General features: G+C 50.9%; 1 protein-coding gene across 9 annotated transcripts in view; it reads left to right on the top strand.

Moving 5' to 3' along the window:
* The window catches only part of SHANK3 (SH3 and multiple ankyrin repeat domains 3), a 322,687-nt gene that overhangs the window by 195,111 nt on the left and 104,298 nt on the right, over nucleotides 1-23,278 (top strand). For all 9 annotated transcript variants that reach the window (XM_065695522.1, XM_065694720.1, XM_065692333.1 and 6 more), the window contains one exon: nucleotides 14,516-14,591. In XM_065695522.1, the coding sequence (XP_065551594.1) occupies nucleotides 14,516-14,591 (76 nt within the window). The remainder of the gene's footprint in view (nucleotides 1-14,515; nucleotides 14,592-23,278) is intronic.

The following is a 23,278-nucleotide window of genomic DNA, read 5'->3' as shown; positions in this document are numbered from 1 at the left end:
TTAGTGCCATGCACAAGGAGCTGTTAACATGTGATGGGGAACTGGTCGTCATCCTGATCACTGCAGGAAGCTGGATTCACATTGGTCTCACTGGTGGGACAAGAGAGATTCACAGTGTGGGCAGCCTCTATGTGCTTGGCCAGGAATGAAGCCTCAATGGGGGAATCCCTTCTTGGATGGGAGTTGAGTAATGGCTGTAGGGACAGGTTGGACAGGGCTTGGAGCAAGCTGCTCTAGTGGGAAAGTGTCCCTGCCTGTGGCAGGAGGTTGGAGCTGGATGAGCTTTAAGGTCCCTTCCAACCCAAACCATTCTGTGGTGTTTCTATGCTGTGACTGTACATGCTGACCTTGCACACACGAATCTCAGCAATGTAATTAGGGAGTATTTACAATATATAAAATGAAATATGAGTATCACTTTTTCAGGACCTAGTTTGCCAGTTGTTGGACAAGGTTCTGCTGAAGCAGGCACTGGAATGGCTGCTTTGAACATGGCTTGTTTGTGCCTTGGGTTAATTGCAGAGTAGTCTTGAGTCTGTGGTCCAGGGAGTTACTGGGAGGAGGACCTGCAGCTCTGTTTAAGGTTGCAAAGGGACATTTGGTAGCTGTTGTTAAGACAAAATAGCTCTTTAGGATAGGTTGCAGGCACTGTAAAATGTGCATCTACTTACTACATGTTGGAATGTGGAAGTCTTGTGGTAGTGCCGGCATCCAGTTTGGGCTCATTTCACCCTGAACCATTGTGCCTCCCCTGATCCTCACTCCCCTGTGTTTCTCAGAACTCACCACTAAGGTAAATCCTGCCTGTCTCCCACATGGATCAGGGGTGGAACAGGCCTCACCTGCCCGCTCATCTCCCTGGAAGAGACACCCAGAAACTAAAGGGCAAGTTTGGGTGTGGAGCAGGACATGCCAAACACCTGGTGCTGATGCTGAGCAGCCCTTTTGTCACAGCACCTTGGCCGTGGAGTGAGGAAGGTGTGAGAGCGGAGCATACGCTCCCATGCACTGCGAGCCTGCAGCCTGGCCTTGGTGGAGATCCACGGCTTCTGGCTAGCACCTCCTGCTGGGTATCACCTCGTTGCTCTTCACCTTTCTCAAGTTGTGTCTGTTTGCAGATGCTGTAGTGTCTCCTCTGGGAAGCGCTCTGTGGTGGTGTCTGCTTCCACGTGCAGATCTGCCTTCTGTGGAGAGAAAGTGCCGGGAAGCTCTGTGAGGCTGCGTTGGAGCTGCTGGGATGAGAGCACTTGCAGGCACAGGGGTCTGGGTTTTCCTGGGATATTCAGCTACCTCCTCAAACCTGGCAGCTCCGGCAGTGCCAGGTTCAGGCAGGTACAGGGCTGAGGTGTTGCTCTCCAGGACTGGGATTCTGGAAGGAGCAAAAGGTCCTCGGCACTGGGAGATGCAGGGACACAGCCTGGGAAGGCACCAACACTGGCTGTGGAGAACATGTTGTGGGATGCTGGGGCTGACCAAGACCTAGAGATGTTCCTGGGTGTGCAATAACCGTGGGTTGAGAACCTTTATCAGAGCTTTGCCTTTCTATCATACATTGATGCCTGTGGAGGATGTGGGAGTCAGTGGTCTCCAGGGAACTGCCTGTTTTGCCTGGGAGGGACCTCTCATTTACTACTCCTTGTCTGCCCATATATTTGTGGCAGCGTTTCCAGTTGTTTGCCGTCATCACAGTGTTTAAATTGCTAATACATGAAGCCACGTTATCAAAGTCCCGTCAGGCCCAGCTTTGACATTTCCTCTTTTTTCTGAGAAAAGACAAATAATTTTAAGAGTGGAATAAACCCTCCTCGTGTGCCAGGGATGTATTTAGTTACTTCCTCGGTACCTGGGCTGGAGCATCTCTGCTCTGGAGCCAGGCTGAGAGAGCTGGGTTGGGTCAGCCTGGAGAAGAGAAGGCTCCTGAAGGGGAGACCTGAGAGCAGCTCCAGTGCCTAAAGGGGCTGCAGGGAACCTGGAGAGGGGCTTGGGACAAGGGCCTGTAGGGACAGGCCAAGGGGAATGGCTTGAACCTGCCCGAGGGGAGACTGAGCTGAGCTCTTAGGCAGAAGCTCTTCCCTGTGAGGGTGCTGAGGCGCTGGCACAGGGTGCCCAGAGAAGCTGTGGCTGCCCCATCCCTGGCAGTGCTCAAGGCCAGGTTGGACACAGGGGCTTGGAGCAAGCTGCTCCAGTGGAAGGGGTCCCTGCCCATGGCAGGGGTTGGGACTGGATGGGCTTCAACCCAAACCATTGTGGGATTCTACCTGTGTGTAGCCGTGGAGGTGGTGGAAGTGTTACCACTTCTTTCCGTTGCAGAAAGCCTTTCTGAAGAATTAGAAGCTTGAAGCATCTTTAGATCAAAAAATTACTTTTCTGTGTGAGAAATGTTTTGAAATTGGAAGAACAGTTGTTGAGTACCTCAGATTATTTACAAGTCTAATAGTGAGAGCATCTTTCTGGCTGAGCCTGTCCCCTCATTGTCTGTCTTAGTGGTCAGCATGGGTACTGGAAGGGCAGATGGGATAACAATGGGATTAAAAGAGGATTACTAGCACCACTGTTCGGCTCATCCGTGCCTGTGTTGTGCAGCAGTCAGAGGTAGTTTCCAGCCTGGTACATCGAAGGCACCAGCACACATCACCACCAAGGAAGATGAGGTGCTGGTGGTCATGCTTGGCCTGAGTGACCTGAACCTGGGCCACATCACCCAGAGCCCAGCCTGAACCAAGGTTCCTATGGAGAACGGGGCTGTTCCTGTCCCGGCTGCCTGGGCTCGGGAGGGAGGCTGCAGGAGTCATTGGCTGTTTCATTTGGTAGAGGGCACTGTTGTTCTTCACTCGTCTCTGATGGCACCCTCAGGTGATGCAATGCGTAGGGTGCAGAGGAGGATGATTTTGGTGCTTTAATGAAATACAGCTCTGATTTCCTGCAGGGAATTGATCGTCTCCCTCCTGGAGCTCTGCACCAGCCACTGGGGAGGTCAGCTTGTTTTGTTATGGTACCCATTTCATAATTCATTGTCTGTATGTCCTGCATGTGGAGGGATGAGTTGTCTATTCCACCTTCTCTTTTGTTTTCTTGGTACATTATGGAGTCTGCCTCAACTGACCATGATCCTCCTCTGGAGAACTCTATCCTAAAGCCAGATTGGGGTGGTGGTGAAGTAACAGGGGATACAGCCTCATCTGCAGAGAGACTGGATGCTGTGTAGAGCAATGGCATGGACTTGTCCTGCAGCTGAGGTGCTGTTGGTGTCTCCAGTGGCCATGTGTGGGTTGGGTCTCATTGGATATAGTGGGTTCCATGTAGCACCCATGTGCCTTGTTGTGACTTGGCAATCACTGCTTTTGACAAATACCTTTGCTTTTTGGAGAAAGCCAACACCAGGAGGGGACAAACAGGCAGCCAGAAATGGAGAATTCAGTCAGCTGAACTTCCCAGGGTGGAAGGGAGCAGCCCTGGCTGAGCAGCAAGCACAAGGGGATGTGAGTTGGAAGGGACCTTAGAGCTCATCCAGTTCCAACCCCCTGCCACAGGCAGGGACCCCTTCCACTGGAGCAGCTTGCTCCAAGCCCCTGTGTCCAACCTGGCCTTGAGCACTGCCAGGGATGGGGCAGCCACAGCTTCTCTGGGCACCCTGTGCCAGCGCCTCAGCACCCTCACAGGGAAGAGCTTCTGCCTTAGATCCAACCTGAATTTTCCCTGTTTCAGTCTGAACCCAGACCCTTGTCCCAGCACTGTGGCTTTGCTGAGCAGGTCTTCGAGAATCCCTACAGAGGGAAGGAGCTCCCAAGGAGGCATCTGCCTGGGAGCAGCAGGTTGGGAGGCAAAGCGGCATAAGCCTCAGGAGCTGGAGCGCTGCCCTGAGAGCCCCTGCAGGGAGGAAGGGCCCTCCTTTGCTCTTCCAGCTGTTCCATGTGGTGTTGCAGTGATCAGTTAGAAGATGGACAGGAAGCAGTGGCAGAGGAGCACAGAGCTGTACCTTGGTGCTGTGTGACAAGTGCCTGTGTGTGCTTGGTGACAACTGGGGGCATCTCTCAGAGGATACTCAGGGACAGCTCACACTGGGAGCAGCACAAGCGCTGTGAAGAGTCCTGCTGGAACTCTGCATCTCACCTTCTGCCTAGAGTTCAGTCCCCTCCTTTAGTCTGTGCACTTAATGGTCCTAGAGAGAGACATCAGCATGAGCTGTGCTGGAAGCCTTCTTGGCCTGCTGGCCACCAAGTCATGGTGTGTGACCAGCCAGCGTGCATCTGACTTCACCCAGGTAGACCAGCAGCCTGATGAAAGCTTGGGACAGGAGGAGCAAGGGAAACGGAGGAGAAAAGCATGGCATGACCAGAATGGTTTTACCGTGGACAAATTGTGGCTGGCATTGCCTGAATCATCACAGAATCAAATTCCAGGTTGGAAGGGACCTCAAGGATCATCTGGGCCAACCTTTCTAGGCAAAGCGTGACCTAGACTAGATGTCCTGATGGCCTTTTGCACTGGCATGGCTGGCTCTGTGCACAAAGAGAGGCTGGTGGTTGTTACACACCTTGGCTGTTATCAAAGCCTGTGGCACAGTCTCTGGTATTATCCTTATAGCTGTTGACTTCTGCATGAAGGGGGTGGTAAAAGTAGAGCCAAGCCTAAAATAACTTCGGGCTTAACAGTCAAATGTGCCTGATTTTACCACAGTCTCCTGGGTGAAGAGAGATGAGTCTTCCCATTTGGACACTCAGGAGGTGGCGGTTCCCTGATGGGACAGGACATGAGAGTTTCCTCATCTGCAGCTGGAAAGTGGATGTTGACGTTCTTGAGCTGGGAACTGCTGTCCCACTGGAGTTCCACATGCAGCACATGAACACATGGGAGCCTGTGCAAGAACGCTGAAGAGCAGATAACCATAGAGCTGTAGGTGATGGAGTGTTGGTTGGCACAGCCAACCAGCCGCTGCTGGAAAAGCGTGCTCATGGAATCCATGTTCATGGGCAACCATAACCTCCCATCTGCCTCAGGCCTGGTGACCCTGCAGGCTTCCAAGCAGAGCTGCTTTTAGCTTTGTCCTTGACAAAGAGCCCCTCTCCAGCATCCTTGTAGCTCCCTTCAGACACTGGAAGCTGCTCTGAGGACTCCACGCAGCTTCTCTTCTCCAGGCTGAGCAGCCCCAATATTCTCAGCCTGTCTTCATACAGGAGATGCTCCAGCCCCTGATCGTCCTTATGGCCTACTCTGCACTTGTTCCAGCAGCTCCATGTCCTTATTATGCTGAGGACACCAGAACTGCACGCAGTCCTGCACATGGGGTCTCACAAGAGCAGAGTAGAGGGGCAGGATCACCTCCTTCGACCTGTTGGTCACGCTCCTTTTGATGCAGCCCAGGATACGGTTGGTTTCTGGGCTGCGAGCGCACACTGAAGCTGGCTCATGTTCAGTTTCTCATTGCCCAGCACCCCCAAGTCCTTCTCCGCAGGGCCGCTCTGAATCTCTTCTCTGCCCAACCTGTAGCTGTGCCTGGGATTGCTCCGACCCAGGTGTAGGACCTTGCACTTGTCATGGTTGAACTTCATAAGGTTGGCATCAGCCCACCTCACAAGCGTGTCAAGGTCCCTCTGGATGGCATCCCTTCCCTCCAGCGTATCAACCGGACCACACAGCTTGGTGTCATCGGCAAACTTGCTGAGGGCGCACTCAATCCCACTGTCCATGTCAGCAATGAAGATATTAAACAAGACTGGTCCCAACACCGATCCCTGAGGGACACCACTCGTTACTGGTCTCAAACTGGACACTGAGCCATTGACCACAGCTGTTTGCTTGCAGCCATCCAGCCAGTTTTTTATCCACCGAGCGGTCCACCTGTCAAACTGATGTTTCTGACTGGTCTGTAATTCCCCAGGTCTTCCATTTTCCCCTTCTTGAAAATGTGGGTTATATTTCCCTTTTTCCAGTCATTTGGAACTTCACCTGGCTGCCATGATTTTTCAAATACGATGGCCAGTGGCTTAGCAACTTCATTCGCCAGCTCCTTCAGGACCCGTGGATGGATTTCATCAGGTCCCATGGACTTCTATATGTTCAGGTTCTTCAGATGGTCTCGAACCAGATCCTCTCCTACAGTGAGCCCAAGGTCTTCATTCTCACAGTCCCTGCGTCTGCCTTCCAAGACTTGGGTGGTGTGGTCAGTCTTTGCCAGTGAAGATCGAGGCAAAGAAGTCATTCAGAACCTCAGCCTTCTCCAAATCCAGGGCAGCCAGTTCTCCTGAGAGCTTCCAGAGGGCGCACGTTGTCCCCAGTCTGTCTTTTATTTGCAGTGTACCTATAAAATCCCTTCCTGTTATCCTTAACATCCCTAGCCAAGTTTAATTCTAACTGGGCCTTAGCTTTCCTAACCTGGTCCCTAGCTTCCCGGACAACATCCCTGTGTCCTTCCCAGGCCGCCTGTCCTTGCTTCCACCTTTTATAAGCCTCTTTTCTTCCCTCGAAGTTTCCTCAGCAGCTCCTTATCCATCCAGGGAGGTCTCCTGGCCTTTCTACTGCATATAGGGATACAACACTCCTGAGCTTGTAGCAGGTGATCCTTGAATATCAACCAGAAGTGTTGGTCCCCGCTGCCCTGTAGGGCTTTATCTCATGGCACCTTAGTGAGCAGGTTCCTGAAGAGGCCAAGACTTTCTTTTGAGGTCAAGGGCAGTGAGCTTGCTGTGTGCCCTTTTCACTGCCCTGAGGATCTCAGACTCCACCCTCTCATGATCACTGCAGCCAGGGCTACCTTGAAGCGTCACATTCACCCTTGCTTAGAGCTCAGCATCAGCTGCATTATTTCTCATTCTCGTAACAGAGCAGCACCTCAGTCAGGATAGAAAGACCAGTAAGTCTGGGGTTTTGTTCTTCTGCATCTTGCAAGTCAGTGGAAACCAGGAGAAAGCAATATTTTATTGATTGTCCCTCATTTTAAAACCTTTTTAGGGGGAAGTCCACTAGATGTCCTACAAGTCTTTGAAGTAGTCAGTAAGCCCTGGTGAAGGATTGATGCAGTGCACCAGGGCTCTCAGTATGCTGCTGGGAGGCTTTCTCCAAGTCTGCTTTTAGAAAGTAACTGGTTGGATGATGAAAAGCAAAGGGTAGAAACAAGCAGGCAGGTTCTGCAGCAGATGGAGGTTGCCAGTGGCGGCCACCGGACTTCCCAGGTGAGGAGAAACTGAATCAAAAGAAGAGGCAAGCATGGGGAGATTCAGAAGAATACAGTGGGGATCCGAGACCGTCTGGAGAAATGGAGTGATTGTTGGTCTAAACATGAGGATTAAGGGGTGGTCAATGAAGTCAGGCAGCCAGGTTCAGACACAGAATGAACTCTGTCCACACCAGCATGCAGCTGTGGGTCTCATTGCTGCAGTCGGTGCAGATTAAAGGCTCCAAAAGGAGGTTAGGCCAGTCCATGGAGGTTGTGTTCCTGAGGTTTAGTAGAACAGTGATCCTGATACTCCTGTTCCTGAGGGGAATAAAAATGAAGCCTTTTCCAGCCCTGAAACCATCCTCCCGATCTAGTGGAAGATGTCCCTGCTCATTGCAGAGAGGTTGGACTAGATGAGTTTTGAAGGTCCCTTCCAATCCAAACTCCTCTGTGATAGATTTTATGATTGATTCTCCTGAAAGGTCCAACTCCAGACCCTTCCTGGGACCTGGGCAGCCTTTTAAGTCAGTGTGAAGAATGAGAGCACGCAGTCTTTGATGCCAGTCCCAATTCTCCTTCTGCAGCAGGAGTGTGATGTTGGAGGATCAGCAGACAGAAGCTCAAATGATGCTACCCAGCCTTGCTGTGATGTAATTCCTACACTGCTTGCAGTGTCACCATCCAGTGGGTGCCTGTATCTCCAGAATCTCCATTCTCTGTAGCTGGCACCAAGTTCCAGGTTGATTATGCAGCTAGGTTTTCTGGCTTGGCAATGAGCTTCTGCAGGGGGACAGATCTGACTTGCCAGCTTCCCCTCTTTGTGATGCCCTCTCTTGGCTGGCATGGGGACAGCACTCTTCAAAGAGCAGCGTGTTGCAGGGGCGTGATTCCTGCACTGGAAGATGCTTTCCATGCTCTGTGTGCCTACTGAAAATCTTTGCAGGATCTCTTTAGCAGGATGTCAGGCATCTTGCATTTTTGCACACCATGAGCAGTATGAACATACGTGCTCTTGGATGTCTGACACCATACAGCTTCTGTCAAAGTGACCCTGTCCATCAGCAAGGTTATGTTATAATAACCCTGCTACAATGTAATAATATAACCCTGTTATAATAACCCTGCTGCGGCCATCTGGCACTTCCTCCTCCTGCTAAACCTCCAAAAATAGAACTAGTACCAGAATCCAAGCAAGAACTTCAGTTACCGTTATGGACCTTACTTTGACTCTGATGGTTCTGACTGCCACTTGAAGGTCTGATTGAGATAAGCCTTTAGGTCAAGACCCAAGAAAATTCAGTGCTGTGGGCAAAAGAGCATAGTCCAGAGGCATTGCTATTTGTTCACTTACCCTGATGGCCAGGCACACTTAATTTGTGAGGTATAACACCCTCAGATACCTTAACCTGTGTCTGCGTCCATGTACTCTAACTCCAGAAAGGACATTACAAGCACTGGTTAAGATCCAGCTCACAGACAGAACTTCAGTGCTGGCTGCCCTGAGGGTCATGGGCACATCTTCAGTGTGATCCTTTTGACTCTTTAGCCCTGACTCTACGAGAAACACCCAATGTGTGGCATGACTGTTCCTCTCTGTGGTATCATCCTCACGTTGAGGGCAAATGCAGCATTCACAGGGGGTTGCAGTTGTGTCCATGTGCAGACAAAGGGGTCAGAGGATTCAGCCTGGTGATGTGAGTCAGCACTGGGTGTACTTCAGTGAGCAGGATCGGCTGCGGGAAAGGTTTCCGTGGGCACCTTGTTCTGGAAGATGTGGGGACTTTGGTTCAGTCTGCACCGGGCAGGGCTGAGAAGCTTAAGTATGACTGTGAAGGGCTTTTGTCCCAGTAGCGTGATGCGGTTGGTAGGTGTGGAGGTGGTTGGTTGAGCATTTGGCATAGAGGGTTTTGGTGTAAATTCAGTGTGGTAAAAGGGAGATGTTGCATCCAGGGATGGGGCAGCCACAGCTCTGGGCAGCCTGAGCACCTCACCACCCTCATAGGGAAGAGCTTGCTCGCAGGGAGCACCTTGGTGGCCTCCTCTGGACTCGCTCCACATCCCTCTTGTGTTGGGACCATGTCTCCACTGACTTGCATGTTACTGCTTTTAGTTGGCATTTCAGCTGAAAAGAGAGAATCTATTTTCAGTCCTCTTTCTTGACTAGCACCGGGTCTGACTGGTACCTCCCTTCCTCAATTCCTTATCTGCCTGATGGCTCTGTGGTTTGCTGTGGCCTGGACTCTCAGGTGGTTTGATAGAGTTCTTGGATGATAATCATGATGTCCCTGGCGCTGCATCAGATGATTAGAGATCAGTTTCCAAAACATGTCTTGTTCTTCACCCTGTGCTGCGGTGGCAGCGGCCGGTGATGCTGGTGCTTGTTGGGCTGGGTTGGCAGCAAGGTCCAGTCCTGTTTCGGCTGGTGTGAGGTGGTCCTGCTGCTCACTCGAAGCAGTCCTGCTGGTATCCTGGTGCTGGTTGTGTTGCAGGAGCAGTTGGTCAAAACTAGATGATGAAAGAGAAATTGTTTCCAATAGTGAATCTTGTATTTAATAAGACTGAATTGAATTAAATTCTAACTGGCATTTAGAAATGTAATTCCAACATTCTGTAGAAACAAAAAGATGTATTTTCACATAGAAGTATCATCGAACAGTTAGGGTTGGAAAGGACCTTAAGACCATCCAGTTCCAACCCCCCTGCCATGGGCAGGGACACCTCACACTAAACCATCCCACCCAAGGCTTCATCCAACCTGGCCTTGAACACTGCCAGGGATGGAGCACTCACAACCTCCCTGGGCAACCCATTCCAGTGTCTCACCACCCTCACAGGAAAGAATTTCCTCCTTATATCCAATCTAAACTTCCCCTGTTTAAGTTTTAACCCATTACCCCTTGTCCTATCACTGCAGTCCCTGACGAAGAGTCCCTCCCCAGCATCCCTATAGGCCCCCTTCAGGTACTGGAAGGCTGCTCTGAGGTCTCCACGCAGCCTTCTCTTCTCCAGGCTGAACAGCCCCAACTTCCTCAGCCTGTCTTCATACAGGAGGTGCTCCAGCCTCTGATCATCCTCGTGGCCTCCTCTGGACTTGTTCCAGCAGTTCCATGTCCTTTTTATGTTGAGGACACCAGAACTGCACACAATGCTCCAGGTGAGGTCTCACAAGAGCAGAGCAGAGGGGCAGGATCACCTCTTTCGACCTGCTGGTCACGCTCCTTTTGATGCAGCCCAGGATATGGTTGCCTTTCTGGGCTGTGAGTGCCAAAGAGCTATTTGTTTCTGCTTGCAACCCAGTGCTGGTGCCTGAGAGAAGAGAGGATGGGATGGGATGAGGCAATCCCGGTGCTGGAGGGTGCCTGGGAATGGCACCAGAGCTTCTTGTCACAGTGCTCGGGCCCAGCAGCGCGCTCTGGTCACTGTGTGGGAGCTGCTTCTCTCCCAGAACCTTCTCTCTGGCACATCCAGTGTGTTCTTTGCCAGCCCTGGGATGCAATACCCCTGTGTTTCCATCTGATATATTAGGCAGCCTTACTAGAAAGAACTGCCTCTTGCAAAAGCACTTTGCAGGCCGGGTACAGAGCAGCTTGACACCAGCCTGCACCATCCACCTACTCCTCCTGGTGTCCATGCTGTCGTTTTCTGGCATTCTGTATTCCCTGTTCCTGTTTTCCTGCCTGTCCCACCGGCCTGCCCTGGTGTCCTCTTGCTTCCTCTTCTCTTAATATAGAGCCTCCCTCTCCACACCTATCTCCAAGTGATTCGCTCCTCTCCATCCATCAGCCTCATTCCCTGGTGCCTCTGTGACGGCTCCATTAAACACGCGCTCGGCAGCAGCTATATTTAGGAGCTGGGAAAAGAACGAGCCTTTGGGCTGTGGACAGCCCATAAATCCAGCTCCCGTCACCAAATTGCCATTCTGCTGAGATCAATAGAGGTGTGTGCAGATGAGGTGGAAGTGTCTGTGCATGTGTGGAGGGAGGCAGGGAGGAGGAGGCAGAGTAGGGTGGAGAAGAGGGAGGAGAAGGGACCAAAGCACAGACACATGGGGCCTGTCGTGAAGGTTGTGAGTGGCAACTTGTTCACAGGCACAACAAGCAAGGCTCGTCTTGATGTTTTAGGTGTTCTTTAGGCCTCTGGTGTCATGTCTCATTCCCCAGTGGTTAGCACTGGGGGGTCCCTGCCGTACTCATGGCATCCTGGCAGAGCTGGAGTGGGTTGCTCTGTGCTGCCATTGTCTGGGCACTCCCGAAGCAGTGGGGAAGGAGCCGGTGTGTGATCCATGCGCTTCCCCAACAGCACATCGGTCCCTGTGAGAGCACATGGTGCCTCTTTCTCCTTATGGCTGTGCTGCTGTGGGCAGGGTCCGGTATCCCCCAGCTCGGAGCTGAGGAGCCTCTGCCTCCAGAAGGAGGGTAAGCAAGGTGAGAAGCTGCCTGGGATGACCAAGGTGAACAGGTTCTGTCCTTTAGCTCTTTGCAGCAGGTTGCTGTGCTTATCACTCCTGACATCCCTGTTTCTTGGCATAAGGTGTTGTTTTGCCAGTAAGATGAATTCCTTGGTTCTTTGAGACAGTTCTTCCCAGGGCCGCAGGGCCGGGGCTCAGCGGACGGCCATCTAATCGGAAGATTCATGGGGAGCCCTCAGCCCCCCTTGCACCACCAGGCTGCAGGAAGTCCCCCTCTGGATTAGGTAAATGCGTCAGGTGATGCACCGCGGCGAGGCTGGAATCGCACCCTGTGTCACCAGGGGCTGGTCCCCACACGCTGACAGCTCCTCCACGCTCCCGAGCTGCAGCACAGTGCGGGCTGGGCTGCACCACACTTTGTCCTTGCTGCACGCTCGCTGCTTCTGGGGGGATCACCAGAGCACGCCCGTTAACCTCTGTGATGCTGCATGTCCTGTGTGTTGGGGTCTCACTGTTTGCATCACCTACCCCTTGGTAAAACAGTGTTTTTGAGCACACACCCTCCCCCATATATGCATATTTACTTACGAATGATGTAGCTGTGCTGCTCTGCTAATGTACGATGTGCACTGCAAAGCATATGCAAAAATAGAAACTAAAAAATAGTGAGATACAGCTGGAATTAAACACCATTTACAAAGATTCTCAGATTTTACTAAGGGTACTAAAGGCGTTCCTTCCTGCACACCCGCGGGTTGTGTTGTGTGCCCCATACTGGAGACCAAGGCCTTAGGAAGGGGGCCAGGACCATATGTGCAGGGTGTTACTCTGTGGAGAACAAGTGCCAACACCCCAGGGCTGTTCTTCAGCTCTTCTGAGAAAGAAGGGTAGAAGCTAAAAAGTCCCACAAGCACACACATGAGAGGAGCAAATGGGGAAACAAGAACGGGGGGGGAGCAAGGCTGTGTTTTCAATAGTGCAAACACTTGTCTTCAGTGGTTTTATTTGTGAACTTGGGTGAAATTCATTGTTCTTTCAACCTTCATAAAATCACATCTATGATGAAGTATGGACCTTGCTCCCCATGCAGAGGCACCTTTGGGATCAGGAGGCCACAGCCCGACCTCTGGCAGCAGGGGACAGGGAGTGCGTGTCACAGGGGCAGGACAGTGTGTCAGTGCAGTGATGTGCTGCTGCTGCTGCTGCTGCCTGTAGGGCTCGTGTCAGGCCCCAGGCGGGATCCTGATGTTGTGGCTGCTGTGGAAGCATTTCCCTCTGCCGGCAGTGATGGATTGATAGAATCATGAGACCAGGACGGATGGATTGACAACGCACCCTGTCCTGAGCTTAGAACAAAGTTCATTGGATCAATGGTGCTGTAATAACAATAAAAACCTGCCCCTCTGCTCCTGCAGCCCCTTTCACAGGCTGTTGGCATTCTGAATTCCGGCGCAGGTCAAACAAATGTTTATTTTGTGTTGTAACTGCTTTGGGTGCAAAAGCTTTGTGTCCCTACTGAAGAAAAAAGGTGAGTCCCATCTATACTTTGCTCTTTATTTCCTCTTATTTATTCCCTTTCTTCATTCCTTCTGTCCGGCTGCCCTAGTTAGCATGCTTAAATTGCTGAATTCATAGAATCCCAGAGTGGTTTGGGTTGAAGGACTTTAAAGCGCAACCTGCTCCAATCCCCTGCCACAGGCAGGGACACCTTCCACTAGAGCAGCTTGCTCCAAGCCCGGTCCAGGCTGGCCTTGAACATTAAATTAAATGTAAAGCAGACCAGCAGCCAGTGCAGTGAGCAGCAGCCAGTGCAGTGAGCAGCAGCCAGTGCAGTGAGCAGCACCCAGGCCTACAAAAGAAACTGGTTGCAAAGTAGAGGAGTGGAGTTCCCTGGTTGCTCGGAGTCCCATCACCCTGTTGTAGCCATGGTGAGCTGGTTCAGTGCAATGTGCTCAAGTCGCATTACTGGGGGAGCCGGTTGCTTTCTGCAGGGTGAATGTGCAGTAGAAATCCCGGGCCATGCAGTAGATGGGGGTTTGGTAGTGTGGTGCAAATTCCTTCTGTGCTAAGGGAATGGTAGCTGGGAATGTCTGGCTTGTGTCCTGTTGCGTCCCTTTGCCATGTCTCCTCCTGAGCCATTAGTGCAGACCCGTTCCAGGTGTCTCCAGTGGCATCTCTCCTCTCCTCACGGGCTGTGAGACAGGCTGTGTCCCCTCAGCACCCAGCAACCGGGGGGCTCTGACATCTCTCTTCTTGTTCCCTGGTCAGGCTAGCAGAGTCTGGGGCTTTTTCACACCTGAGAGGCAGGCGGATGGACTCCTGAGCTGTTACACCCTAAAGGGGAGATGTGGTCCAGCAAGCATGGCCTGACATGTCTGCTGTCAGGGATGGTGCCAGTGTTAATAGACGAGAAGAAACCTCTCTGGGTTCTTCCTCAGAACTCTGTGCATGCGGAGAGCTCGGTGACCACCACAGGAGGAGAAGGGCAGTCAGGGCTGGTGCCATCTCCTCTGTGGGAGCCGCATCCCTCTGCACTGAGGCATTGTCGTGGTTTAAGCCCAGTCGGTAACTCAGAACCACGCTGCCACTTGCTCATGAGGTGGATGTCACCAAACAGAGCATGGGAAAAAATCTTGCCACTGCCTTGGGACATGGAATGTGTGTTTGCCTCGATTCTCCTCTTTGGCTCTGCTTTGGAATCTTGGTTGAAATTTCACGCTGTGGTTTAGTAGTTTGGGTGAAGAGATGCTGTATCATGGAAGCTGTTTGTGTGCGTGTGGGACTGTACCCCAGCACGTGTGGGGCTGATCACGTTGACACACGTGTGCACACAGATGATGGTTTATTGATAAATGCTTGCATGAAGGCGGCACTCACTGTATACATGTAGGGAAGCAGAGACCATGAGAAGTGTTCCTTTGACTCTCAGCTTTGTGATGTCTTCTTTCTTGCAGAAACCAGAGAAGACAGAACAAAGCGCCTCTTCCGACACTATACTGTGGGCTCTTACGACAATTTCACCTCTCACAGGTAAGCATCAGCAGCTTTGCCTCGTGATTTTGAGGAGATTCATTTCCGTGGGAGAAGTATCGCCTTTTCTTGATGGAGCAAAATGAGTCCGTTTAATGTCATGGGGAGGAAACTCTTCTGGTTGTTTTGGTCAGTTCAGTTACAGTCTGAATTATGAGGCCTAGATGAGGCCTCAGTGAATGAAGGCTGAGGCTGCAGGGCAGTGTGGCTCAGGGCTCAGTGGGAGAGCAGATGTTCTGGAGAATTTCTGGTGTGCTTCAGGAACTGAAGAATGTGTTGGGTGCAGATGCAGAGTTACAGCTTGCTTGGAAGGGCAGAGGAGAATGCTGTTGTGCAGGGATGGCATGAAGGCAGCTGGCAGCCCAGCCTGACAGCAGCACTGGATGTGGTACAGACTGCAGGGCTGTTCACCGGGGCTGTTCTGGTACGTGGCAATTGAGTGTTCTCATCTCAGCATGGAGACCAACCATAGGGGAGATGATTGAACTCAATGGGGAGTCAGTCATGAAACAGGGGTGATGTTGCTGGTCTGTGCTTGGTCTTGTTCCAGCAGCACATGTGGACACGTTCGTAGGAGGTTGGGCTGTAGGGATGGGTCTGCTGGTTGGATTCAGGAATATGCTTTGGGCACTGGGGTTCTGTGTTTGTGGGGTAAATGTGGGGTGACTCTGCGGAACATGGTCTCTGCAGTCAAGCTTGGTGCTCTTAAGAACTATTGGTCACTGAAGCAGTTGGATGGGTGCTACTGACTGTGATGTGTCAGGAGCATATTGTGAGAATTCATCATATGAAACCTAAGTTATCCTCTGGTGTTGGAGCTTGCCAACACAGCAGTGAATGTGTCCTGGTTTACTGAGCTTCTAAACCTTGTGGAGTAGCCCCATGTCCCCAGGATCCACCATCAGAGAAGGGGGGGGAGGTTGTGTTTACATATATGCCCTTAGCTGAGAGGAAGACCCAATCTTTCCACCCTGAAGTCCTCCTGGACTGCATGTCAGGAGCATCTAAACTCTCTTCTGGACCCAGTCATCTGTGTCTTCTTGAAGATCATAGTCCATAGGTCTTGGCATTTGCAGTTGATGCTTGCAAAGTGCTGACAAACTGGACTGATCTGCTAAAGCATGACTGGGATCTGCTGGGGTTACAGTAATGGTGCTGACATGGGCTGTTAAAACTTGGGATTTTGGCTAGTTTTGGTGGGTTGAACTGGAAGAGACTGGAGGATTTCAGCTGCATCCCCATGGTATGGTGTGTAGTCATGCACATGAAAGCATGAGGAGCACACCACGTGCCCATCAGGCCACCTTCATGTGTTTGCACAGTGGCAACCGGCAGGTGCTTGGTGGTTATGAGAACAGAACAAGCAACCCAGAACATTCCTGCCTGCAGCAATATTGTGTTCAGGGTCTCCTGAGCCAGAGGCAATGTCTGGGCATGTAGTAGCTGTGGATGGATCATTGTTCCATTCATTTGCTCAGTGATGTGCCACTCGAGTGCCTTCTCTCTCTCCAGAAATGGAGTTGGGGTTGGCTTTGGTGGAGACAGTGAGACAGTGGTGGTGCTCAGCAGTGGGGTGCTGTGTCTCCTGCTCCTGCAGTGTCACAATACTTGTAGTGAGGTGACAGGGAACAAGAAGAGCTTCGCAAAGTGCGTGTGTGTGCGCTCGTCATTCACTCACAGGTTGCCCTGAGCACAGCAGTGAAACAGCCTCAGCCTTCAGTTAAGGAAAATTGGTGTGAAGCAGAACAAGTGGCTGCCTTTGTTGCCCAACTTAAGACCATCACCCTGCCTCAGGGGTTGGTGCTGGTGGAGCCATCAGCCACTCAACCAGCAAAAGACATCCCACCATGGAGTCACCCAGTGGTCAGATAATCATAGAATCATGGAATCAACCAGATTGGAAAAGACTTTTGAGCTCATTTAGTCCAAGCATAAACCAAGGACTGCCAGGGCCACCACTGCCCCATGGCACTGAGGCCTCGTCCCCACGGTTTGTGAACCCTTGCAGGGCCGGTGCCTGCAGCCCTGCCCTGGGCAGCCTGTTCCAATGCCGAGCACCCTCTGGGGCAGGAATTGTTCCTCAGCTCCATCTAAACCTGCCCTGGGGCAGCTTGAGGCCGGTTCCTCTTGTCCCATCCCTTGTTCCTTGGGAGCAGAGCCCAGCCCCTCCTGGCTCCATCCTCCTGTCAGGCACTTGTAGGGAGCCATCAGGTCCCCCTGAGCCTTCTCTTCTCCATCTGAACCCCCCAGGTCCCTCAACCGTTCCCCATCACACTTGGGCTCCAGGCCCTGCACCAGCTCCGCTGCCCTTCTCTGGACCTGCTCCATTCAGTGGAAGCTTCCTGCTGATTGCTGGAGTGCAGAGTGTGGCTGTTGCTGAAGCAGGGATGGATGGAGGTGGTGCTGGTGGCCGGGAAGCAGGGAGCACGGGGAGCAGAGCCTCAGGAGTGCGAGGGTGTGTTTTGCAGCATTATGGGATGGAAGTGGTGCTCTGACTCGATAGCAGGCAGCCTGGGGCCGTGGGGTGACCATCAGGTGTATCGTGTGAGGATTCACATGGGGGGTTTAGGGTCACCTTAAAAAATAAGATAAACAAAATGGGGTTTTCCCCTACTTTTTAAAATATTAAACACTTGGGCCAGTAGGTTCCTGGAGAGCAGGAATGAAGAGCTGAGGTGCTGTAAGACCACTGCAGCAGATGATTAACGTGATTTGCAGGAGAGTGCTTATTCCATCATCTCTGACTTCACTGGAGTGCTCAGACGTGGGAGCAGATTAACATAATGACAATGTTGGAGGAACAACTTTAAAAGTACTTGAGAAAATTACACATGAGTGACTTCAGATTTCAGGTAAAGCCTTCGAAATAGCTGCAGGGTTGAATGGGTGCCCCATGCATAGAGCAAGGAGCAGCATCCACACGGCTGAGTTCAGGTTTGGGTAGGGTGTATAATTTACTCTTTTCTGGCTTAATAAGTGAAAAGCAAGCTGAGGATGTGTATTTGAGAACATAGAAGGTGCTAGGCGGTATAATGAACACAAGTGTTTTCTTTTGTGTGATCAGCCTCCGGGGAAGCAACGTTCCCAAGCTGCAGCTTCACCAGCACGTGGCCGGTATCAGAGGGGAGGTTGAGGTCTGTGTTGGTGGAGGGTGAGAGTCTGTTCTGGGACAGGTCCCACTGCTCATGGGCATCACTTTGAAGCGTAACTGCGGTTAGAACCATAAGAGAGCACGAGGCTGCTCTGGTGGCGAGGTGTGCTGGGCTCACCAGGGGGCAGTGAGCCTTCCCCAGACCTCTGAGGATGAGGAGCACAGGGCAGGGCTCAGCAAACCTAATCTGCTCTGAAACAGGAATAAGGCAAACAGGGAGAGAAGCCTGAGCTTGTTCTTATCAGCAAGAGGCAATCGCAGGGGGAATTGACTTCTCTGATGAACTATGTTAAGGGAAGAGATTAAAGTGATTCAAAATTAACTATAAAATTAAGAGCCCGCATTCTCCATGGCACAGCTGGGAAGGAAAAGAATTGGGAGCAATTGACAATTTAGGATTTATGTTTTATTGTTATTCAGTCACAGGGATTAGTTGACCAGGGAGAGAGATTACAACCACAAGTAGTCACAAGCCATCTGGATGGACCTCCCCTTAGAAGGCAGGGAAAACAAGAAGTCTCTGAGCAGGGATTTCAGTGCCCTTAGATGCTGTGACTGGCCAAATACGTCCATACACAGAATTACACAATAATTTAGGTCAGGAGAGATGTCTGGAGGGTTTTAGCACACCCAGTTGCTCAGAGCAGAGCCAGCTACATCATGGTGATTTGCATGTCTCCAGGGCTGGAGGTCCCACAGCTCCTGCAGACCTGTGTCCCGGTCTTTGTTTCCAGGGTAAAAAACGTTTCTGTATATCTCATTGTGATTTCTTGTGCATTTGCATTCATTGCCTGTTGTCCCATCCCTGTCTGCCTCCAACAGCCTCTTCTGTACAGCCTCCCATGAGCAGTTGCAGTTGGCAGTGAGGTGTCCACTATCCCCAAGCTGAGAAAGCCCAGTGCTCTCAGCCTCCCCTCATTGTAGGTATGCATTGACTCAGGTGAACTAACCAAACTGGGAGCGTAAGGGATGTGTATAATCACCTACAAATCATCGGGAATGCACCTGAACTTAGTGTTGCTCCATTCCCCTGACACTCATGACAGCGGTGCCCATGTGTGCGCCACACGGTGCAGTTCACTGGCTGCTGTTCCCATCTCTTCTCTAGGTCCTGCTCAGGGCTCACCCCTCTTGGCAGTGTGGTCGTAGCTCGTCCTCCCCATTGAAATCAGCATGTTTGCTGTGGTGATTTAACCCCAACCAGGAGCTGAGCCCCACACAGCCGCTTGCTCATCCCAGCAGAATGGGGGAGAGAATCAGAAGGGTAAAGTGAGAAAACTGTGAGCTAAGAACAGTTCGGTAATTGAAATAAAATATGATGATGATGATAGTAATATGTAATGAAAAGGAAACTTACAAAGAGAGGGAAAAAAGCCCAAGAAAACCAAATGATGCAAATGAAAACCATTGCTCACAAGAGCTGACCCATGCCCAGCAGCTTCCTTAACCAGTCTTTCCTGTTTTATTGCTGAGCTTAGTGTCCTATGGTCTGGAATGTTCCTTTGATCAGTTGGGGTCACTGTCCTGGCTGTGTCCCGTCCCAGCTCCTCATGCACCCCCAGCCTGCTCTCTGGTGCCTGGGGCGAGGAGCAGAACAGCCCTTGATGCTGTGTAAGTACTGCTCAGCAGTAATGAGAATATCCCTGTTACCAGCCCCGTTCCCAGCACAAATCCAAACACAGCCCCATAGGAGCTACTGCAGACAGCATTCTGTCTACCCCAGTCCAGACCAGCAAACCTCTGTCAGGCACTGGGATCCCAATCCCCTGAGCACCTCCTGCATGCTGCTTTCCCAAGGCTTTATGGAGCTGTGCAGGGGATGGGGACGCAAGAGCCCCAAGAGCTGGTTCCCATCCTTCTAGACCAAACCAAGGGAAAGCAGTCGCTCTGGATTTCCTTGAGCTTCATGCTGTGTGTGCTCTGGGACAACTTCCTTTAGTCTTCCCATCCTGCCTCGGCAGTTCCTGTGTGCTGTTTGGTCAGGATGGTCTCGGAGCAGGGGAACCCTCCTGATTCCTGCCCTGTGAGTTATCACTGGGAGGCAAGTGGCAGGCAGGGAGCTGGAATGTGCTCGGCATTGTCTGTCTTTCTCTCTTGTGGTATTCATAAGCAAGCCTGGAGAGACACTGTGAACTGGCAGGGCTCAGCATGAGGCAGAGGCCATGGGAATGGCCTAGAAATAGCTGGGAATGGTCAGAGAATGGCTGGGAATGGCTGGGGAATGGCTGGAATGGCCTTCTAGGGCACAGCATTGAAAACACCCCGGCAAAAGGAGTTTCCTGCTTAGAAAGCAGAAGGGGAATGAATCTTTGACACGTATTGTGCAACCTGAGCTGCTGGGCAGGCAGTGGTGGCAGATCTGGAGAGGTCTCTGCTCTGATGTACGGCTGGAGATGGGTTTTCAGCAGCAGCCCATCTAGTTGGGAAAAGGTAATTTGTGCTGGGCTGGTACAACCTTTGTTGCTATGGCAACAGAAGTATAGAGGGAGAAAATGAAATCTCTTCCTGAAAAGGCTTCTGTATAATCCCACTTGTCAAATTAACGTGCCTTCAAAATAGTCTTTTAAGATCTTTTGGTGAACAGTATCTGTTGGGACCACTTAGGTCTTTCACAGAGAGTTTCAGGAACATGGAATGGTAAGAAGAGAGCTCCTCCAGGCCTGTGCTCTCCCTCGGCAGCCCCTGTGCTGGGGTCCTGCTCAGCTTCCTCTGAAATTCAGAATTTCATAGGATCACAGAATCTCAGGTTGAAGGGGCCTCAAGAATCATCTGCTTCAACCTTTCCCGGCAAAGCATGACTTAGACTGGATGTCCCAGCACACTGTGCAGCCCAGTCTTAACAGTGTCGAACGCTGGGGGGTCACCACTTCCCTGGGGACGTTTTTCCAGTAGCTGGTGGTTCTCCATGTTAAAAAATATCCTCTAATTCCCAATCAGAATCTCCCCAGGAGTAACTCGTGCCCATCACCCCTCATCTTTTCCATGGGATTTCTTGTCAAAGGGAAGTCTCCATCCTCTTTGTAGCCACCCTTTAAATGCTGAAACATGAGGATGGGGTCTCCTCTGAGCCTTCTTTTCTCCAGGCTGAGCAGTTCCAGCTCTCTCAGCCATTCCTCACACACTGCCCAGTCCTTGGATCATCTTTGTGGCCCTTCTCTGGCATCTCTCCAGCCCATCCACATCTTTTTTGTACAGCAGTGACCAGAACTGGACACAGTATTCCAGATGTGGCCTGACAAGCACCGAGCAGAGTGGGAACAAGAGTTGATGGTTAACACGAGGCTTTGTGACCTATGTCATGCCAGAAACAGGACCAGATGTGATGAACTGATGGAAGCTGAGTGCCACCAGCCAGTGGAAGCTGTTTAGAGGTGCCCAAGCTGAGCAGCTCCAGCCTGAGGGCTGCTTGTTAAAGGAGCAATGGGAAGGGGTTAACTGTTCATTAAAGCAGACTCTTCATCAGGACTGTAGTGACAGGACAAAGGGTAATGGGTTAAAACTTGAACAGAGGAAATTTAGGTTAGATATAAGGAAGAAGCTCTTCCCTGTGAGGGTGCTGAGGCACTGGAAAAGGTTGGCCAAAGAAGTGGTGAATGCTCCATCCCTGGTGGTGTTCAAGGCCACACTGGACAGAGCCTTGGGTGATATGGTCTAGTGTGAGGTGTCCCTGCCTGTTGCAGGGGGTTGGAACTGAATGATCTTAAGGTCCTTTCCAAACCAAACCAGTCTGTGATTCTATGATTCACAGTCTTTAGAACATACTCAGGACAAGGGTTTAGCAGTTGGAAAGCAGGTCCTGGGAAAGTGTGTGAACAACCTGTCCAAGGGCTCCTTGTTGGGTGCAGAACAGTTTGTGGGGTCAGTGCTGTGAGTGTCGCTATAGGTGAAGTGCTGGAGCAGAGGGCTTGGAGAAAAGGAAGGAGGGACACACACACTTGGTCACAGGAGTCCTGCTTTCTGCAGTGTGTTTGAATAAGCTTTGGCGAGGTAGCAGATGGTATACAACCACAACTTGGAAGAGGTGGTGACTGGTAGAGCTGTTGGTCACGAAGCAGCTCGTCTGTCTGAGGCTGAAGTCTTTCTGGCTCCTGCTGTCTCTTGGGTTGGAAGCCTCTGAAGCACAAACCTACTTAGTGATAGATTTCTGTGAGGCATCTTACTCTGAGATTGTGGAATCATGTGGGTTGTTCTCAGCAACGTCAGCAGGGCAGCAGCTGATGACACATGTAGGATGTTAGGAAATAGGAAAGAAATAGAAAGTCTACTAAAAATAGTGTTTAACTTATATGTAAACCCACGGTTTGACAATCTCTTACTTGCAATTGTATTTTTCCCATCTGAATAAGAAGAACTAGAAAAGGTTCAGGGACAGCCAGCAAGGGTGACCCAACAGCATGGACCACTTTGCCTTTGAGAAGGGATTAAACAGGCTGGAATTCTTCAGCTCAGGGAAGTTGCCCAAGGAAGATTTGTCAGAGGTTTATGAAATCATGAGTAGGCAAGGAGAAGGTGAATATGGAACAATAGTGATTTCTTAGTACAAAGGAATGAGGTGGCACTCTGTGGAATTAGCAAGCAGCAAGATTAAAATAAAACAAAGTACTTTGTCACTTTGCAGGTGATTAAATTGTGGAATTTATTCCTACTTCATGTTGTGGAGGCCAGAACTATAAATGGATTTGAACTGGGAGTACAGAATTACTGAAGAGTAAATCTGTGACCAGGAAGCACTGTGTGCTCAGGGCTTGAGATGAGGAGTGTGATTACTGGCTTCCAGAAGCAGAAAGGTATCACGAGGATGGATCACTGGCCCTTTCTTCTGTTTCTTATACTCCTTCCTTTGGCGCTTGCTACTGACCATTACTCACCAAAGGATGCTGGTGTCAAGCCCCAGTCTTCTGCAGTACCTTGTCCTTGTGTTCTGGTATAGCAAAGGATAATAGGTGGAAGGACCCAGCCTCCCTCTGTACTTCAATGAAGTGCTGTTGAACACTGAAGACTGACTTTGAAATAACAATAAGCCAGCGATGGCAAAGTCACAGACTCGGTCTGTTCATGTTCCTTCATGCTAACTGGGAGAACAGAACAAGTTGGACCATGTTGAAGACTTTCATTTCTTTTTGAGACATGGACTGACTTGGTTCTTTGAGTATTTTACAACCATTAAACTCAGTTGGTTTTCTTCCACAGTGCAGTTCTTTTGTTGGTCTTTGAGCACTGTATTTTCCTACCAACCATTTGGTGTCTTGGAGTATAGCATGGATGTTTCCTGTGATGCTCCCCTTGTGTAATGGTTTTCTCCCTCTACTGAGTGGAGAGAGAAGAGGTTTTTTTGTCATGTGTTAGTGGAGAGATTCATCTTGTGTAACTACAGACAGCTCAATACCTGTCTGCCCAACCTTACCGTCTGGGACCTCTTTAGAAGTATGGAGCAGCAAAAGGAGACTTACAGGGTGCAGTTATTTTTCATCCAAACCCATCATTTAAGTCAGATGAATCACGACCTCGTTGTGTATTTTCACTCATAGGGTGTGTG

The sequence above is a fragment of the Lathamus discolor genome, chromosome 1, assembly GCF_037157495.1.
Source record: "Lathamus discolor isolate bLatDis1 chromosome 1, bLatDis1.hap1, whole genome shotgun sequence".
Lineage (NCBI taxonomy): Eukaryota > Metazoa > Chordata > Aves > Psittaciformes > Psittacidae > Lathamus > Lathamus discolor.
This window is presented reverse-complemented; position numbering and strand designations above follow the sequence as displayed.